Here is a 20,589-nt window from a genome sequence, read left to right as displayed (position 1 = left end):
GATTAAGACAGCAGATTTGTGAAAGTTGGCCATGCATGATGAAAAGAGGATATAATAGAGATTTTATCATTTGGTGAAGGGACTTTCTAGGAGAAACTCTTTCAATCCAAAAAAGGAAAAAAGAATCAGAGGTCATCTTGAAAGTAGAATAAGAGAGTAGTTAACAAGAGAGGAATGGGATGTTTATTCTTGTGATGAGCAAATAGAATATATGTAGCTTGAAGAAGTCGTGCATGTGTTATCTACTTTGTTAATTATTGTTATTATAATTATTACATAACACTTCCAGGGAGTCCAAAGACTCATAGAGAGAGGGTACCTACTCTACAACTCTCCGTCTCCACCAACAGCAGCTACCACTGAAAACCATCACTAGTACTTTCACAACAAACATCCATGCTCACGGTGGGATTCGAACCTTCAGCCTTTTGGCTGGAGAGTGGATACACTAACCACTCGGCCAACCAGGCCGGCAATGGTGAATAACTTTAGTAAATCATAACCATTGTATGAGGAAGAGTAGATCTCTTATGAATCACAGTGACTCCACATTTACTATTTTGAATGACAAATACAAAGGAAATTTTAAAGTAAAGGCATTAAGCTAGAATAATCCTCCATTAGGTATATTTTTGCAAATATAATTAAGTAATGACCATATTGTATGTGTTTATTCCACCTGCAGTAAATGCCACTTTATAATTTGAATAGACTAGAATAACTGGATTAATTTTAAATAGAGATGTTATCAGATATTTAGATAATATGAAACAGACTAGCGATTTGCGACTACCAAAATAGTAATTTTTTAAATTAAAAAAAAAAAAAAAAACTGTTGCTGAGCCAAGTGGAATTTTGGATTTTATGCCTCTTACAGATGCAGTCAAACTCACTTACAGCTTTTCACTAGAATGACTGGGCTTATTTATTAAAAAAAAAAAAAGTAAATATTTATTAGTTGGTCTTATGTGGATCTATACAACATTATGGTTAGATCTTTATACACCAGCCTAACATAGCTTTGTTTCGAATGTGTTACACAGCTTCCCCAATTTCGTCCAACAATACAGTGCCATGTTGGATTATAGAACTGGTCAAAATCTTGTTTGATGCTTTCGGCAATACGTTTCTCAGTGGAATAAAGTTTGATAGCCTGAGTTGCACTAGCTATGGCTGCTCGTTGCATTTCCAGTGACATGTCAGATGCTTGTAGTTTAAGTCCATGTATTTCATCTCCAATGGTTGAGGATGCTGAAACACTGCTCTGTTGGCTCTGTTCTTGTTGATTTCTAATACCATGCTTCTTTGAAGATGAACTAAAAGTATTAATAATTTTACATGTATATTTCAGAAAAAAATATTGCATGTTAAGTTAATATAACTAATGAAATGGTAATTTGTATATACTTCATATATCAATTTCATCTATATTAATGAACATTATGCGTTTAAATTAAAATAACTAAATACCTTAGAAATGCTATTGTGTTTATAAGAAAACACACTGCATTTACTACTTGTCAATCTGAACTTATAAAAATATGCAACCAAAACTCATGATACAAAATTCAAGTAATTGACATATTTTATATAGGGTGATCTTAAAAGGTAGATGGTATTGTGAAAGATAAATTAGAATGTTACAACAGTAGCATTCTAATCCTATTGCAGTATTATGTAGAACCAATAAAATTTAACATAAATATGATAAATTACTATGATCATATTTTGTGACTAATACTTAACCAATAATTACAGTGGATCCTTCTAATATTATAAAAAAATTTTATAAGTATTACATTAGATAAAAGAAACAGTTTAACAAAACATAAATATACTTTCTTATGGGGAATTCAGATTCTTGTTCATATTAAGACTGTATTTTAGTTGTCTGAAATACAAAGAGCACTTCATGAGCATATTCCTACTAGTGAGGGGAAGGAGAATAGAAGACAAAATGGAAGCAAATGAACCAAAGGCTTTAAATGGTAAACAAAATTAATGTGACTATATCATAATTTTGTTCAATAAGTTCTGAACAAAGCTTGCACTGAACAAACCTTGGGAATATTTTGCTTCTGTTCCATTCTGAACAGCTTTTTCAGCCATAAGCTTGTGTCCAGATGCAATATCAGATGAGACAACACAAGCCTTTGTGTTGTCTTATCTGATATTGCATCTCTTGAATGCCTTTTTTTTTTAATATCAGAGCATTATTATTACCCAAGACCTCATGGAGTCAAAGACTCATCTGGGAGGTCCTTTTATCACACACACAGCTCATCATACCATGCTTTGAATACATTCAAACTCCCTGCAGACACCACACTCTCAGGCAAGGCATTCCAATCATTTACAACTCTGCACAAAAAAACCTGCCTCTCACTCCCCTACTCACACCTTCTTTATACAGTTTCCAGGGATGACCGCTGGTTCTCCCACTATTTTCTGTAGAACTTCTCCACCATTGATCTTATAACAACCACTTACCAACTTGTAGGTCTCTATCATATCTCCCCTCTTCCTTCTCTCCACCAGACTCTGCAAGTTACATCTTCTCAATCTTTCCTCATACTCAACATTCCAGAGGTCAGAAACTACCTTAGTCAGTTGCCTTTGGACCCTTTCCAACATCTCTTCATCCTTCTGAAAACCCGGTGACCAAATCTGGGCACAATAGTCCATGTGTGGCCTAATCAAAGCCTTAAACAAGAATCTCCCTACTTCTACACGTCAGTGTCCTCCACATCATTCCCAGAAGCCTTTGTGTTGTCTTCACAATTTTGGCTATGTGTCCCCTAAATTTCAGATCCTTATCCACTATCACCTCCAGATCTCTTATTTCTTATACCTCCAATGTATCCTCACGAAGCATAAATTCTGCATCCCATCTTTGTTTTCCAAATTTTAAAACCTTACATTTTGCAACATTGAACTCGCATCCCCATTTCCGTGCCCAATCACTCAATTTATTCAAGTCTTCCTGCAAGGTCACAACATCCTCACTACTCTTTATGGTTCGTCCCAACTTTGCATCATCTGCAAACAACTGAATATCTTCACCTATATCATTAACATACAAGTTAAACAGTAATGGCCCTAAAACAGATCCCTGAGGCACTCCGCTAGTGACTTTCCTTTTCTTCGACATCGCTCCCCCATACACATTTTGTTGATTACCTATCAGACAGCCAATCTCCAATCCAATGCACCAATCTAATATCCAACCCCATTCACTCCAGTTTGACTATCAATTTATCATGAGGTACTTTATCAAAAGCCTTTGCGAAATCCAAGTATATCACTGTGTGTCCTTCTCTGTCCAAGGAAGCAGTCACTTTATTGTAATAAGTAAGTAGATTACTAAAACATGACCTCCCTTTAGCAAATCCATGCTGTCCATCAAAGATGACACCTATTGTTGTCAACCCAACTCTGGATCCTAGTTCTCACAAGCTTCTCCAACTTAACCACAACATCTGACACACAGACAGGCCTATAGTTTAATGCTTGAGTTCGATCACCTCCTTTATGAAGTGGCACAATCTTGCCCTCCTTAGGGACTTGACCGAGTGCAAGACTCGTATTAAAAAAAATGTTATTCCTTCGATTGAATTCAAAATAAAAGTTCAAATTGAATTTTTATTTTGGTATATTTTAGCATAGGCATTTTTGTAAAATTTCATTATAGCATCATCCATGCAGTGATCTTTGGAAATGATATATAGTCATAATAGCTAGTTCTCTTACTGAAATTAAGAAGAATAAATAATAAAGCCAGTCCTTTCAATGTGCTTAGAATTTTCTATTACTGTGATTGATTCTTAATTATGATTAATATTTCACATTTCCTCAATGGAGTACCATAACTCACTATGGTGGATCTGTATTATTATGATAATCTCACCCAAGTGTTTTCCAACCAGTGGGAAGAAGTCATGCTGCTGCTCTTTTCTCAGTATGGCATGTACTCAAAGCTGGTCTATTGATTTACCTAGAAATTATTGTCTGCCAATTCATTCATTAACTTTCATAGATCTCAGTGCTCCATTACACTGTAAAATAATGCAGGTATAGAATTAGAGTTACATCATTCTTTGATTAGAGTATTCTGTTCTTTTCTTTCTAATAGCATAAAGAAAAACTTGAGAAAAATTTAGAATGGTTAAAATAAAACATTCTTATCACTAAACCCAACATGTTAGGTTTAGTGACCTTCTGAGAATAAATAACTTGTCTTCATAGTTAGCAGTTTTTTAATTTTGGAATATGTTACACTTGACAAGAAGTTCTTGTTTTCATCTATATTTTATCCAAATGTGAACAAAGACAAGTTTTAGGATGTAATATCTTTGATTGACCTACTTATTTGTATACACAGAAAGGAGCTGGCTTCACATCATGGTGTTCTTGTTCTCCTTTAATGCACAGAATATAATTTGTGTATGTTGTATTATGTATGATGCAATTCATTATTGTGAGAGTCACTTCAAAGAGTAGTTTTGACCAATTTTCTACAGCTCTCTGTAATACAAAGTATACCTTAATAATATGGTGATACATCATTTGTTACTTGTTTGTGAGAAATATGTCTTCTGACATGAAAGTAGCTCCTTTTTTTTGTCATGAGTGCAGCTGATGAAACTGTGTGATGGTCATCCTGAGTATCATGCAATCCATTTAGGTAACAATGACTTGTATATAGAGAAAATATTATCTGCAGCTTGTAAGATCTTTGTGTGCACAAGCCGTTCCCAGTCTTCCCTTCAACCTCTTTGGAAATGTCTGTTGTTGGGAACATTTGATGAAGGAAAGGGACAGAGGAGATCCTCTTCTGGTTCTTATTTTCCTATTTCTTGCTGGTGGGTTTCCAGTATTTTTCTGCTGTCTGTGTGCTTTGGAACTAAACATTTTCTTCCCTTCCTCTTCTGTGCTGCAGGCACTGCCTAATTACTAATACAAAATTGTCTTTGCTGGTAAGTTTTCCACCACAGGATTTTGTAGTAGTACTGATTATGTCGACCAGGGGATTATTTATATAGAGACTTTGTTCAGTTATTTATTTCTCCCCTCTCATTTCTACCTTGAGTAAGAGCCCTTGGCTTCAAAATTGGTGCATATATTTTAAAATATATAGTTTCAAGGCTGATCTACATGTATATATATTTTAAAATATGTAGTTTCAAGGCTGGTCTACTTGTATATAGATTCTAAAAATATTTATGGATTCACTTCTTATGATGAGAGTAGGAGATTTAAAAGCATGAGATAACTTAGGTTTTCATTGTAGCAGAGTTAAGATTATTCCTGTTATGTTAGGAAGTCTGCTTTAGGAATAGTTGTTTCAAAATATTAGAATATGTTCCAACTGGTAATGAAAATATACAAACAAACAAAGATGCCTTTAAAATAAGTAAATAATCCTTAATGATAAAATATTTACAAAACTTAATCTTACTCAATTGATAAAAACTAAAAAGTTGAAAGATTAACCCTGATGCAGTATTATTAGTAGTAGATCCAATAAAATTGAACATAAATATATATTGATAAATTACTATGATCGTATTTTATGACTAATACTTAACAAATAATTACAGTGGATCCTTCTAATATTATAAAACAGATTGATAAGTATTACATTAGATAAGAAAAACAGTTTAACAAAACATAAATATACTATTAAAAAAACACACCCTGTACTTTGGTCAGATAAAACTACACATATAAAACTCGTTGTTCCTTGAACTAATCTGAAGTTGAAAAGAAAAATAAGGATGGAAAGGGAAAGAATATTGGAGAAAATCCAAGTAGTATTAATTGCATAACTGAAGGTAAAGAGCAATTTGACAAAGGGCTGATGACAGAAGTGAAAACCCTAATTCACCAGGAAGTAAATAGGTTAAATCAGCCAATAATGGATAGTCTTAATGAGGTTGTGAGACAATTATCAGCTATCACTTTGAAGTCTGAAGAAAACCAAAACCCCACAACTGATAAAATTAATGAGATAATTAAACATGAAGTGGAAAAACAAAATCAACCCATTTTAGCTAGTCTAGATAAGGTAATTCAAGGGCTAGATAATGTCAAACAACAGATGTCTATTATCCCTCAATCTAAGACAGAGACAAAACAAAGAGATCCTCCAAAATATTATAATTGCAAGAAAGTTGGACATTATGCCAGGAATTGTTTCTATAACAAAGGAAACTACTCTAATAACAGATGGGACTCAAAATTTGGATACATACCCCACAGAGGATATAATAGAATGCAGAAACCAAGGACCTAATGAAAGAATGATGAGAGTTAGAGGAGAAATCCTAGGTTCTAAGTGTAATATTTTATTAGATACAGGATGTAATGCTTCAACTATTAGAAAAGACTGTCTCCAAGGTATTAGACATAAATTAAGGAATAATATTACCAAACTTAGACAACCTGTAAGAATTACTTCTCTTTCAGATTCAAACTTTGTTGCATATGAAAAGGTTCGAGCAAGAATCTACCTACCAGAATTTAAACTAAGTGTCTGGCAAGACTTACTTATCATCCCCTCAACCGCTGACATAAGCTCCCACATCATATTGGGAACAAATTTCTTAGAAAGATATCAGTTCTCCTGTGATTTTTTTAAAAGGGAAGTATGCCTAATGGGCAGGAAAATAAGTGTCAGAACAAATGGCAATTATATGCATAATAGAACATGGAGGCAGAGAGAAAGGTTTCATGTACCTGAGAAAGGATTTGCCCCAAATAAAGTGGAGCTGTCTGTAATTGAACCAACTGTGGAGAATAGTAATACACAGTCTGTTATGCCTTATCTACCAAAATCAAAATGTAATACTGATGAACATTCACAACTAATAGCCAAACCTGAACCTGAATTATCAATAAGGAACAAACAACAGTTGAGGTAAATTGTGCCAGGGTGACTAGTCTATATAACAGAACTAGGACAAAAGAAACAAATTACCAAAATGATAGACAACTGAGGATAAAAGTTAGTAACAGAGAACATAACTTCTACCCTGAAAGGACAATATCACGTTATAAGTGTAGCAATCAGAATACTCCTTATGATAAAAACAACAAGAACTCAAGTGGAGAGATGCAGAAAAGCATATACAACTAATAAAATATCCAATTATATTCAAACTAAGTGCTACTTAAGATCTTGGAAGGGAGATAAGAAGTCAATTTTCTCCACTTGTGAGTCTAGTGTGAAAAATTTTTCTTTAAAGAAAAATTTTTCAAAGGAAGAGTAAGCCTTTGTTGGATTCTGATTATGTAGATATTAGAGTAATTATTATTTGCTTCAGAATCCAACATGATCTTCCATCACAAAGGCTACATTTGTAAATATTATTTAATGTAAATAACTGTGTAGCTCAGTGGATGTGGCGTTTGCCAACCAAGGCGCTTGGCCGCACAAAGGAAGACTTGGTTTCGAGTCTAGTCGGCGACTAGAGGAAATTTTTCTAAGCCTTTTTTCGACCGGTTCCCGAGTTAGTCGATCTCTGGCACGGGCAAGCAGGTTTTTCGTCCTGTAAACTCAAGAAAATCGACCGTAGAACCCACATTAATTAATTCAGACATTAAATATATTGTGTTAGGGTTAGGGACCACGAGATGGCGGCACATTTGAGCCGTCTCTCTTCACTGAGTACCGCTTAATTAGTGATAGCCTTGGGCCATCTATCTCTGATTGGTGCCAGTGGAGATTGAACTGCCCACTCAGTCTCCAAAAGTTAGATATGGCTAAAATGGCCTCGCCTACCCCTGTATACGGGAATTAAAAGGCGTTAGCTGATAGCTGACTTAAATTATAATTTGATATGTAATTATCTTAATTATATCTAATATTTAATTGTTTAATCAAAGATATGTGTTAATAGTAATAAGATTCTGTATTAAATATTATTAAGCTATTTTATTTATTGTTATGTCAATATTATAAGAACTTGTATTTGTAATTTAACTACGCATTTATTGAAATGCAAATATTCTATTTATTCTTGTTTGTGAAAATTTAACGTTATGTAATAACTGAATGTAGTGGTATAACCTTATGTAACGTTAGCGAAAATGTTTACGTTTATTTGTTGTCATGGAAACGCGTGAAATAAACGAGCGCGAGTGGAACAGAGCGAGGGCTGGAAAAAGAATAATAATAAAAAAATATAAGAGGTAACAAGAGAGAGTTGGGACGGAAACTTGGAAGTGAAAGGAAGCAAGGGCATAAACTAGAGAAGTAGAAGTAAATGAAAGGTTCTTAAGGGCAGGAGTTAAGAGGATAATTTTTATAAGTGACAAGGACGAAGTGAATTTTATAGTTAGCTGAAAATGAAGCCAGCAGTAATAATAAAAGGGAAATTGATGCTGTAATCGGATAATATAAAAAGCTGGATGTTCAAGGAAGAATTCTGAATAAACCCAGTTGGTCTAGAATTGCGGCTTATTTCCGATTTGCCCTAAGGAGAACCGCCCAGTGTTTTAATTAGTTTATGAGTGGTAACAAGGATGATAGTTGAAGTACTCTGCAGTCGATGTCTGGATTTCTGAAGCGCGATTGATAGTGTTTTAATTATAACTGTGGATAAGTCTTGTAGATGTGTTCTTAAGTGAAATAAAAATAAATTAAAAGTTTGCTCACAACGTATTTGATGTACTAGGAACTATTTCCGATAAGGACTATCTTAGTGTATTATTTCAATGCTTGAAGAATTGAGTGTTAATTACGCTACGCTTAACCTAACCTCAACTGCATTTAATAATAATCTAGTCTAATAATGAGACACTTTAACATTTTTTACTTCATTATTGTGGAAACTCTTCGTGATTGAGAGTTGAAGTTAAGAATTGTTAGAGAGATATTTTCAACTATTAGTGCCTGCGATATTTTGAACTTATAGCATGACTGAGAAGTGTGTGAAAACTGATTAGATAGGAAGTTCTATTATATTTATATATGTGTAGGAACTTTGTAACTCAGAAGTTGAGAAAGTGTATGTGAAGGCTTGGAAAGTTGAACTAATGTGATTGACTTGTTTTTATTCTTTAAATTAGAAGTAGAATTTATGTATGTGTTATATAGCTTATATTAAATGTTTGTTTTTGTTAATCAAAAGTTGTATTTTGCCTGAATCTCTTTTACTGCACCGTTCATAAAATATTCGAACCAAAGCGGGTAAATTAAGTAAGTCAAATATACTCGGCCAGTATATACAGGGTGTTCGGGATAAATTTGACGGTTTCGTAAGGAAAAAGAAAATCTTCTTTGTATCTATTAAATTTAATGAATTGACAAAAAAACATTACAGGCAGAGTTAATTACAATACTATCAACAAGATTTACTCAAAATAACCACCATTAGCATCGATCACAGCTTCAATTCTGCTTCGGAACCTCGAACAAGCTGATGCTACAGTCTCCCTGGGAAGGGCCGCAAAAACTGTTTTAATTTTATCCATTAACTGGGCTTTTGTATTACTGGAAGTGCGATTGGTGTCTTTTTCAACTGCGCCCCATACAAAATAATCCATGGGGTTAAGGTCTGGGGAGTTTGGAGGCCAAACATTTGGACTGGTGAAGTCGTAGAAATTTTCAGACAACCATTTTTGACTTTTCCCAGAGGTGTGGCAAGGGGCCGAATCCTGCTGCCATACATACGGCCTACCATTGGCTACCCTTGTTATCCAGGGCTTGACTACAGTTAGCAACTCCACGAACAAAGCCCGAATTCCAATGCCAGGGTTCTTCAACACCTGTTCCTGCAGATTTGCGAGGAATTCTGCTGTACGAACGCAATCAGATCGTCTGCTAGGGATCTTTCTTCTTGCTACATCCTCGTAGTCACCATTGCAAGTCTCTAGTTCATGCCTGATTGTTTTTACTGTATTCAGGGAGCATTGGGCAGCAGTCGTAATATCCTTATTTTGATGGCGGGCACGAATCATCATGATACAAGTTATTCTCTTCCATGATTCAGGTGGGTTCCAGCTATCCATCCTTTCTGACATCTTGTATATGAATGAAGAAGGGTCCAAACTTTTAAATGAAGAGAAGTGTGTGTTAATACATGTAACTTACGGAAAAATATAATTAATTATAAATATGTCAAATTTATCCCGAACACCCTGTATATTAAGGAGAAATAGTTGAGGGTTGATTTTTCTTCAATTCTTAAACTAATTCAGATATAGAGTGGCGCAGTCTTTAAATATAAATTTTCTCTATATTTGAATTAGAAACCAACTAGCAACTATTTTTAGGTTAAGAACATCGTAGTAAATAACATGTCGGATCCAAGGTACAGATTAAGATGAAGTAGGATCCAACACCTACTTGTTTAATTGAGTGTACTTGTTTGGAGATAGAGGCGGGATGTATATCACCAAACCTTTCCCCCTGTCTCTGACTGCAAGGTCACACTCTTCCAAGTTCTTTGTTTTCTTTTTATATGCTGTTTCTTTTAGTTCTTCCCTTAATCCCAATCGAAATTGATGGAAGACTGCCCAATCTAAATGTGGCTTATCCTCCTCAGAAACACTTAGACTATTTGCAAGAGTTAGTAATTTATTATAGAGGTCTCTAACACTTTCTTTGTTTCCTTGTCCACATTTCTGTAACTTCCAAAGATTGGGGCTTACGTTCCTCACTTTGGAATACCGAGATATTAAAGTATCCTTAAACTTTGTATACTCTAATGTGTCTCTAAGAATAGGGGAAGCATTTAAGATCTTTGCTTTACCAACCAGTTTGTTAGGAGAATCAGTAACTGGAAGCAGGGCTGGTGGAAGCAGGCATGCGGGCGCTTGCTACGAAGGGGGCATTTTAAGAAACAAGATTTTTATCATAAAAACAAAAAATTCTTAGAATGATCAATATTAAAATAAGGCCGGATAGACCGAATAAAATTTTTTAAAAAATTGTATATTGCCGGCTGTTTACAATTTTGCAATGAGAGCCGGCTAAATGCTTGCCTCCAGAATCTAAAGTGAAACGGTGAACAGTTTTATGCGCAGAAACGAATTTTTGTACAAAGCATTTGTTGCTACACAACCAATCATAAATGGTTACGTAGCTGTAAAAACTCGATTGTAGCTTAAATATTCCAAAGCACATTACATTCGATTGTTTACTTAGGTTAAGTCCCATGTGAATATAAAAATAAACTTTGTCTCTATAGTTTGTTTTAGATGTTATTGTAAATAACACTCTGGAAGTTAACTGTATATACTGCTTTAATAAGAATATGTTAGCGTGTTAAAAACAAAGGCAATGTTTATATCGCCGAAGATGGATGTAATAGATCTACATGGCGGCATTAGAAAGATTTTTATTAAAATTTGTTTCTGTGAGAAAGGCTTGCAGGCGCTAAGTGTAAACATCTGCTAAGTCAATCAGAAAGGTTCAAACAACTTTCTGATGGCTGGCAACTTACAATTAAAAGAAAGCGGAGTAGAACAAAAGACGTGTCAAACTTGAAACTTAAGATGAAAGAATCATACTGATTCTTTGGGGGTTGCCAAACTTCATGCAAGGTCTCAGAAGAGGTATAATAAAAAGGGACTGAAGCAAACAGAAGGGGCTGCATGGATCCAGAGATTGCTGCAGAAGTAGAGGGGGGCCCGGTTCCAGACGCTGTCAAAGAGGAGGCAGCTCGGTTCCAGACATTGTCAGAGAGCATCCCAGATCCAGACATTGGTTGAGAGAGGAGTTTTCCGCTTCCAGAAAGGAGCTTCTCGGTTCGAGACATTGCTAGAGAGAAACGACTTCTAAGCCACAGACAGGGCTTTCAAATTGCCGAAAGGAGAAGTTCCAAACGCCGTAGAAGAGAAAAGTTTCCAGTCCAGATGGATCCTGATTGACAGTTGACAACAGTTTCATTTTTCTTGGAGGCAGCATTTTCAGTTTCTTAGATGCGGCAATTCAAGCTACTTGAGATGGCAGTCATCCAGGCATTTTCGGCGAGCTCAAGTAGAGGATAAAAGGCGAGGCAAATTTCCCGAAGTGCCTTCGCTCGTAGGTTTTTCTTTTCGCCGTGGGAGAATAACATTTTTTCTGGAACTGTACAAGTCCTGCTACATTCCCAATTGATATAGCCAAAGCCAAAATTCCAGATGAAGATCTGAGATGAAAGAATTGCCATAGAACTTTTAGTGAAAGACTTTTGACTAATTGTGAGATACAAAGCATTTGTAAGTTCAAAACTTTTATATAATTCCTCTTATAGTTGTATTAGAAAGACTTTTAAGATATATATTTAATGTTTAATAAGGTTAAGAAGTGTCCTTAAGAGAATCAATTGGCATGTTAGAAGTTGATATCAAATTTGTAAAGATGACTTAACAGAGAGATTTAGGTAACCTATTTGCGAATAAGCTTGGAGTTTAATAAGTAAAATTTATAAACTGAGAGTAGATAACGTTTTGTGTTAAAGAAAGTATTTTAGAAGAAAAAAATATTCTAAATGTTGCTAGAGAGTTTTTATAGAAGGATAGAGAAAGCAATCTCCCAAATGTTTAAATTCGTGTACATTTCATAGTAATGTAAATAAATGTTATTTGACTTTCTTGTAAACATAGCACGTAATATAAACAAGAGAGATTCTGAGAGAGAGAAAGCCTGCACAGCTACATTAGAATAACGGAGAATAAAGTATAAAGTAAAGAAAAAAGACATCACAAGTAATTAACAAAAATCACAAGTATACAAAGTTAAAATAATAAAATTTTACAATGTCGCAGTAATGACAGGATAGCAACAGTAGATTTATTAGAGTACACATCTCAATAGGCTACTGACAGTAGCACAGTGTGGACTATTGTTTCGTTGCTGTCATGTTGTGTAATAATTTCTTGTGGGTATAAAATAGAAATGGAATCAAAAATTAAAAAAGTTATCTGGTGCACAAAATCGTAAGAATCATGCAAAAGAAGCAGATATTAAGAAACAAACCGGGGCTCTTAATAAATTGTTAAAATATTATGATTGCAACCAACTCGATACATCAGAAATCAGTTGACAAACCGTGCACATCATCCAGTTTGAATGAAAGTACTATTACAACTGTTGAACAAGATGCAAGATTTAAGTGAAAAACAGTTAGGAGAAGATTTAATTGTAGTTGACCACGAAACTAACACATTGTTAGTCTCTGTAAATTTAGAAGATCCAGGTGAATGGGGAAATATTGATGAAAAATTACGAGTTGTTTTAATTGAAATGGGTCTTGTTCAAAAGAAAAATATAATATATCCCAGAGATACATATGGTCGTAAATTTGGCGACACGTATTAAAATGGAAAACTGGGTAGTCTCATGTCTATGCAAAGTTGTACTTTGCAGAGACATGAAACTAGTTTAGCTCACATGAAAAATTTCTTAAAATGGAAGGAACTTGATAAAAATTTAAAAAACAAAATTACTATTGATTGCCAGACTCAAAACATGTATGAAATGGTTTGGACGAGTGTTTTAGAACGCTTGATTGAAATTATAAAATTCCTTGGTAGCCAAAATTTAGCTTTACGCAGATCATCTGATAAATTATATGAAAGGAATAACGGTAATTTTTTAAAATTAGTCGAACCGTTTGCGAAGTTTGATCCCGTTATGGAAAATCATGTTGAAAGGGCCCTACAAGGAAACAACAGAGTACACTATTTGAGTAAAGACAGTCAAAATGAAATATTGGAAACTTTAAGCAATGCAATCAGGGATACAATTTTATTATCAATTCGAAAATCTAAATATTATTGCATAATTTTAGACTGCACACCTGATACAAGTAAAACAGAACAAATGACCATTATTATTCGCTTTGTTTCCTGTGACAATGGAATTGTCAAGATCAGGGAAAACGTTTTAGGTTTTGCTGATATATCAGATTCCACAGGACGTGGTTTATGTGCAACAATAGTGGAACAACTGGAAAAATGGAATATTCCCATTGAAGACATGCGAAGTCAAGGCTATGACAATGGGGCAAATATGAAAGGGAAAAAATATGGGCTCGAAAATTTGCTTTTGAACAAAAATCCTCGAGCTTTTTACGTGCCATCTGCTGCTCATACTCTAAATTTAATCATTAACGATGCAGCCAAAGTGAATGCAGATACAATTAGTTTCTTTGCAATTATTCAAGAAATATATAATTTCTTTTCATTTCCTTACAAACGTTGGGCAATCCTTTGAAAGTTCGTAAAACCAGAAAAAAAAAGTATTTACATATAATTCCGTTGGATTTCAAACTGGCATCTTTTTGAAGAAACAATCTATATTGTAAATGAAAAGGAATTGGCATACTAGCAAGGTACCGTCAGATGATCAGATAAGAATGGATAAGATCAGATAACAAATTTAACATTGAAACAGCCATCAGAAACCCGATGGGAAAGTAAAAGTAATGCAATACGCACTCTACGATATCAGTTAGGAGAAATTTACGATGCACTTTTTGAAATTTTAAATAATGAAAATTTTAATAAAGAAACAGCATGAAGTACAAACATTATGTGCTAAAATGAAGGACAACAAAAATATTTGTTCTGTTATAATTTGGCATGATTTACTTAACAGAATAAAGCCTGTGAGTAAAATGCTTCAAGACAAAAATATGAACATTACACTTGCTTTAAAATCTATCGAAAACTTAAAAATATTCTTACAAGAGTATCTATCAGATACAAATTTTAAAGAATTTTTAAAAACGGCAAAAGAACTGAGTGAAGAGGTGAATGGTGAACAAGAATTTAAAACTGGTATGGAAGTTCGACGACGAAAGAAGACACGACAATTTGACATTTGACTACGAGCATCATGACGAAACGCCACAATCGACAGAAGATAAATTTAGAGTGAATGTGTTTTATACACTTCTAGACGTTGCAAGGTGTTCGTGAATAAAACGTTTTAAACAACTAAAAACATATTATGATAATTTCAATTTATTGTATAGATTACTACAAATTAATAACGAAGATTTACGAAAAAATTGTGATGATTTAGAGATTCTCTTGATGGACGGCGACAATACAGACGTAAATGCAATAGAACTATATAACGAGTTATGTGCTTTCCAGGATAATTTTCGAAAGGATAATTTAAATATTCAAAACCCTTTCGATATTCTTAATTTTATTGTGTCCAATAATTTATCTTTCCCTAACTTTTCAATTGCTTTAAGAATACTATTAACCTTATCTGTTAGTGTAGCGAGCGGTGAACGTTCCTTTTCCAAGTTGAAATTGATTAAAACCTACTTAAGAACAAGTATGTCACAAAAAAAGCTTGTTAGTTTGGCGTTAATAGCTATTGAAAATGATGTATGTGCGGAATTAGACGTTAAGGCCACTATTTCTAATTTGGTGAATATGAAATCAAGAACCCTAAAATTTTAATAAAAAAATTTCAAGTATATTTATGTAAATTAATTTATTTTCTGTTATTCTATAAAGATTTTATTTTTTGAATACTTATATTAATATTAATAAAATGTTCTAATTATTATTTCTGAATTCTTTTCTTATTTTCTCATCTATCTTGAGTTTCTTTTATTTTCCTAAAAGATAGTTCCACTTATAAAAATTATTAAGAAATTTTTACAACTTACTAAGAATTTAGTAAAATGCAAGAATTTTTTAAACCTTTAGTTCAAATAAATTTTAACTTTAATTAAAATTCATTTTAATTTTGTTAGCGATTCGGATCGGTGAGAAGGCTATAACCCCTGTATCATTATATTCAACGATTAAAGTGAAGTGGCTTTATCAAAATTTGCTTTAACTTTTGGGAATAACTTTTGAGAATTTTTTGAATATTCGGGTTTTTAATGATTATCCTGCCTAGTCAACACCCCCGGTTCGTTACATTTAGAATCAACGTGTGACTGTTCTGTCAACATTTATTTGAGAAATTTCAAATAATTTAAATTTTTATTATCGTAAAAGAACCACACATGCCTGGATCGTTACAGGGGCGCTTAGATAGGCATTGCATGCGGGCGGTAAAGACCCTACCGCCGGCTCTGAGTGGAAGTCCGTCGACCTCCCAATTCTTCTTAATTCCTCTACAAAACCAAAATAGGAATGAATGTCATCATTTTCGTTCCCAGAGAACGATGGAATAACAAGGTGAGGATTTACAGTCCTAAAAAACTCCTTGTCATCCATTCTTATGTCAGTGCTAGTTATTTACAATCAGTAGTATCACAATTCATATAATTTCAATTTCAATTGCGAAAAGGAAATATTCTTACTTGCTAAACTTTACCTGTTCCTTAAGCCAAAACTATCCCAATCCACTTCACTTGAATTTTATTATGTGGATTTTATCCTGCCGACGGCTGCGCCATTGTAATATATACCGTGTCTTCTATTTTTCTATCTATCTTACTTCCTTACTTATTTAGTATTACTTGTTCTCCCTGCCCCCCCCCCTTTTCTTCTGCTGCTAGATAGACCTCGTTTTTAAGATCTATCTGGAGTGGAAATCCTTGCGCAATCGTACACAAGATCAATTAAGTGGCGCAGTCGGAATTAAAACAAATTTCTTAATTGATTTGTGTACAATTGCTCAGGGATTTCCACGCCAGATAGATCTTAAAAACGAGGTCTATCTGGCAGCAGAAGAAAGGGGGGGGGCAAGAAGTAATACTAAATATGTAAGGAAGTAAGATAGATAGTAAAATAGAAGACATGGAATATATTAAACCTTCGCATGGGATTAAATGGAAAAATATAATTATCACAAAGTCACTGCAAGCTGATATTGTGTTTAGAATTAGCATCAGCTATGAAACACCCCTAATTTCAGTAATTATGGCAGCATTAATTTGTTTAATATCTGGGAGATAGTTATTCTAAGCTTACATTTAGATTGATTTAATCTCGTTGACCTGCCATTCTTATCTGATCATCTGACGGTACCTTGCTAGATGCCAGTTCCTTTTCATTTACAATTTAGATTGTTTCTTCAAAAAGATGCCAGTTTGAAATCCAACGGAATTATATGTAAATACTTTTTTTTCTGGTGTTTATACCATTCTCGCCCTTTGAGAAAAAGTCGTTGTTACATAATTTATTCATTTCTATTTATAAAATTACGAAATTCGGTTTACATTATCAGCTGCCTGTGATACAAATAATTTTCCTTATCTATTCAGTAACAAAAGATCGCCGATTGTCATTTTTTAGCTGTTAGGAAAACATTTGGGAGGCTTTATGTGGGTATTAATTTGCTTGCTTGATGCTAGACTTGGAAATACTTTCGCAATCATCATGGTAGTCGTTTCTTAAAAAAAGTTAGGTTTTTGATTCATAAGTAATAACTAATATTAATAAATCAGTGGTACTTACTACTCAACCATTAGAGACTTGTGCCCAAATTCACCCAAGTCTTTTACAGAATCCTCTCTGTCTGATGAATCGGATCCAGCAGTAATACCTATAACATATACAACACAAGGCTATTTATTGTTACTGGATTACGATGTTCATCATACTCTGAACAGAACCAAATTTGTCGAAAACAGTACTATTCATATCAGTTGGGTGTAATAATATTTGCATTTAAATTTGGAAGAAATGAAAGCTTTCAGTCAGCACCAGACCAAGATAATTTTGCATCCCGAGCAGACTGTATGCGATACCCCTAAGTTTTTTTTTTATATATAAGCACTTTCTTAATGTAAGTATAAGTATTTTTTCAAATTATTAATAATTTCAAAACTTCATTATTTCTACTTATCATTTTTATTTGCTCAGATATACTAAATAAAAATGATTACAAACAAAAATATTGATTTTACACTAATTTTAATTTAATCAATTATAATTTTGATGTTTTTTTCTTGATTTTAAATCTGCAAAATCTTTTATTCTCTCACTAGTGTCTATTTTCTGAGCAATAGCATTTTCAATGGATAACAAGGCTAAAGAATTTAATCTCTCACTCATTGTCAATCACAAATATGTTTTGATAAGTTTTAATCTGCTAAAACTTCCTTCAGCTGTTGCTATCGTTATAGGAATTGTCAGCAAAATTCTCAATGTGACCCATGTATTCGGAGCTATATTCTGCAAATTGCTTGCTTTCAAAAATTGTTTCTAATGGCGAATCAATGTTTTCTGAAAGTAAATTGTTATTTTTGAATTTGAAATTTGCGAACCATTATTTCTGGAAGGAGCACAGGTTCTAAGACCCTAATGATGGCCTTAGTTTTGGCGTACCCAGTCAGCCTTCCCCTTAATCTGACACTGCCTTTCAGCATATATATTTACTTACTCGTGACTAGTCAGTTCTACGAATTTTTCGCTGTTGTGATCGGTTTGAAACAGTGAAATTGGTGATATCGTACAGTATAAGTATTCATAGAATATAATTTAAGGTTACAGGAAAATATAAAAGTTAATCTGCTAACTCCTTTTATTTCCATACAGCGAGTAGACGAAGCTGATTTTGCCCTCTCAAACTTTTGGATGCAGAACAGGGAAAGTTCATTTTCTACCAGTAGCCAGTCAGAGATTATCTGGCCGAAGACTATCACTAATTATACACACCATCCATTGAATTCTAACACTATATATTTATTGTTTGAAAATAGTGTGGGTTATACGGTCAATTTTCTTGGGTTTCCAGGAGAAAAAATCCGTTTGCCCATGCCAGAGCTCAACTAACTTGGCAACCAGTGAAAGAAAAGCTTAGAAAAAGTTCCTCTACTCGGGGACTAGGATCGAACTTATGCTCTTTCTTCAGGAGGCCTATTGCTGACGATGCATAAGCCACTTCCACTGAGAATTTTATTAAATTAAATATATACTTCATAGTAATTAATTATGAGAGCCTGTGTAGCTCAGTGGATGTGGCGTTTGCACACCACGGCGATTGGCCGCACAAAGGAAGACTTGGTTTCGAGTCTAGTCGGCGACCAGAGGAAATTTTTCTAAGCATTTTTTCGACCGGTTCCCGAGTTAGTCGATCTCTGGCACCGGCAAGCGGGTTTTCCTCCCGGAAACTCAGATTTTTCGTCCTGTAAACTCAAGAAAATCGACCGTAGAACCCACATTATTTCAGACATTAAATATATTGTGTTAGGGTTAAGGACCACGAGATGGCGGCACATTTGAGCCATCTCTCTTCACTGCTACCGCTTAATTAGTGATAGCCTTGGGCCATCTATCTCTGATTGGTACCAGTGGAGATTGAACTGCCCACTCAGTCTCCAAAAAAAAAAAAAAAGTTAGATAGGGCTAAATGGCCTCGCCTACTCCCCGTATACGGGAATAAAAAGGCGTTAGGCGATTTTTTTTGTAATTAATTATTACATAACGACTCATCTCGTGAGAGCCCTCTATGCTTCTACCTACCTCTGACCATCTCCCTTACTACTTAATTCTCCAAACACACACAGCACTACTGACACCACCACCAACAGTATTTTGTGTCTGTAAATTGCATGCTCTCATGGCGATTTCTCTTTAAGCAGGATTAAAAACTCGAGTTTCCAGGAGTAAAAACCCTGCTACCACCATATGAGATCAGTTAACTTGCCTTCAATTGAAAAAGCTCATATAAAGATTCCTCTCGTCAGGACAGAATCAAGCTTATGCCTTTTCCAATCAAATGATGCAACGTATCATCTTTCAAATGCACTATGGACAGCTGCTTTTACCCTAAAGCAGTGTTTCTCAAACTTTTTTGGATAGTGCCCCACCCCTCAACATCGCAAAGATTTTGATGACTCCCCTCTAGCATAATAGTCAGCCAAATTCTGAAGTATGATATAAATATGTACATGTACATTTTCTAATTGCCCCAAAAATATTCAAATTGTCCCCCTGTGGGGCGTACGACCCACATTGAGAAACACTGCCCTAAATGATTTACCACTATTTCTTCCAGCTATTTAATTTTGTGAAATTACTTTTCACAATATAGTCCTACAACACATCGTGGTTTATATATATATGTAAGTTCATTCCTGCTTTAGTTTGAACAATTTTTTTAAAAACATTAATTACATTTATGAGACTTCATTTTTTCCACACTTATTTCTAATTACATAAGAATGGTTACTTAACAATTACATTTTTAATTGCCCGTTTTGTACACCTTACATTTGTTTTGCTATTATTAATAACATAAATTGGCTGTTTGTGGCCCAGTGGAAGTGGCGTTTGCATTTCACAGCACTTGACTGCATAAATGAAGACTTAGGTTCAAGTCTAGTCGCCGACTAGAGGAACTTTTTTCTAAGCCTTTTTTCGACCGGTTCCCGAGATAGTCGATCTCTGGATCGGGAAAGTGGATTTTTTTCGTCCTGTAACCTCAAGAAAATTGACCGTTGAACCCACACTATTTTCAGACAATAAAAATATGTTATGGACCACGAGATGGCGGCACTTGTTCTCCTCTCTTCACTGCATGGCGATTGACTTAGTGATAGCCTTGTGCCAGTTATCTCTGATTGGCTACTAGTGGAGACTGAACTGCCAGCTCAGTCTCCAAAAGTTAGATAGGGCTAAAATGGCCTTGCCTACTCCCTACTACGAGAATAAAAAGGCGTTTTTTATATAAAT

General features: G+C 34.4%; 1 protein-coding gene across 1 annotated transcript in view; it reads right to left on the bottom strand.

The window, feature by feature from the left end:
* Positions 1-964: 964 nt before the first annotated feature.
* The window catches only part of LOC150108708 (uncharacterized), an 85,139-nt gene continuing 65,514 nt past the window's right edge, over positions 965-20,589 (bottom strand). Inside the window, exons 8-9 of the mRNA XM_090390512.1 lie at positions 17,368-17,455; positions 965-1,316 (exon numbers count right to left, since the gene is read on the bottom strand). Of these exons, the coding sequence (XP_090246638.1) occupies positions 965-1,316; positions 17,368-17,455 (440 nt within the window). The remainder of the gene's footprint in view (positions 1,317-17,367; positions 17,456-20,589) is intronic.

The sequence above is a fragment of the Typopeltis vanoorti genome, chromosome 3, assembly GCF_054136105.1.
Source record: "Typopeltis vanoorti isolate ZY-2024b chromosome 3, IOZ_Tvanoo_1.0, whole genome shotgun sequence".
Taxonomy (NCBI): Eukaryota; Metazoa; Arthropoda; class Arachnida; order Uropygi; family Thelyphonidae; genus Typopeltis; species Typopeltis vanoorti.
This window is presented reverse-complemented; position numbering and strand designations above follow the sequence as displayed.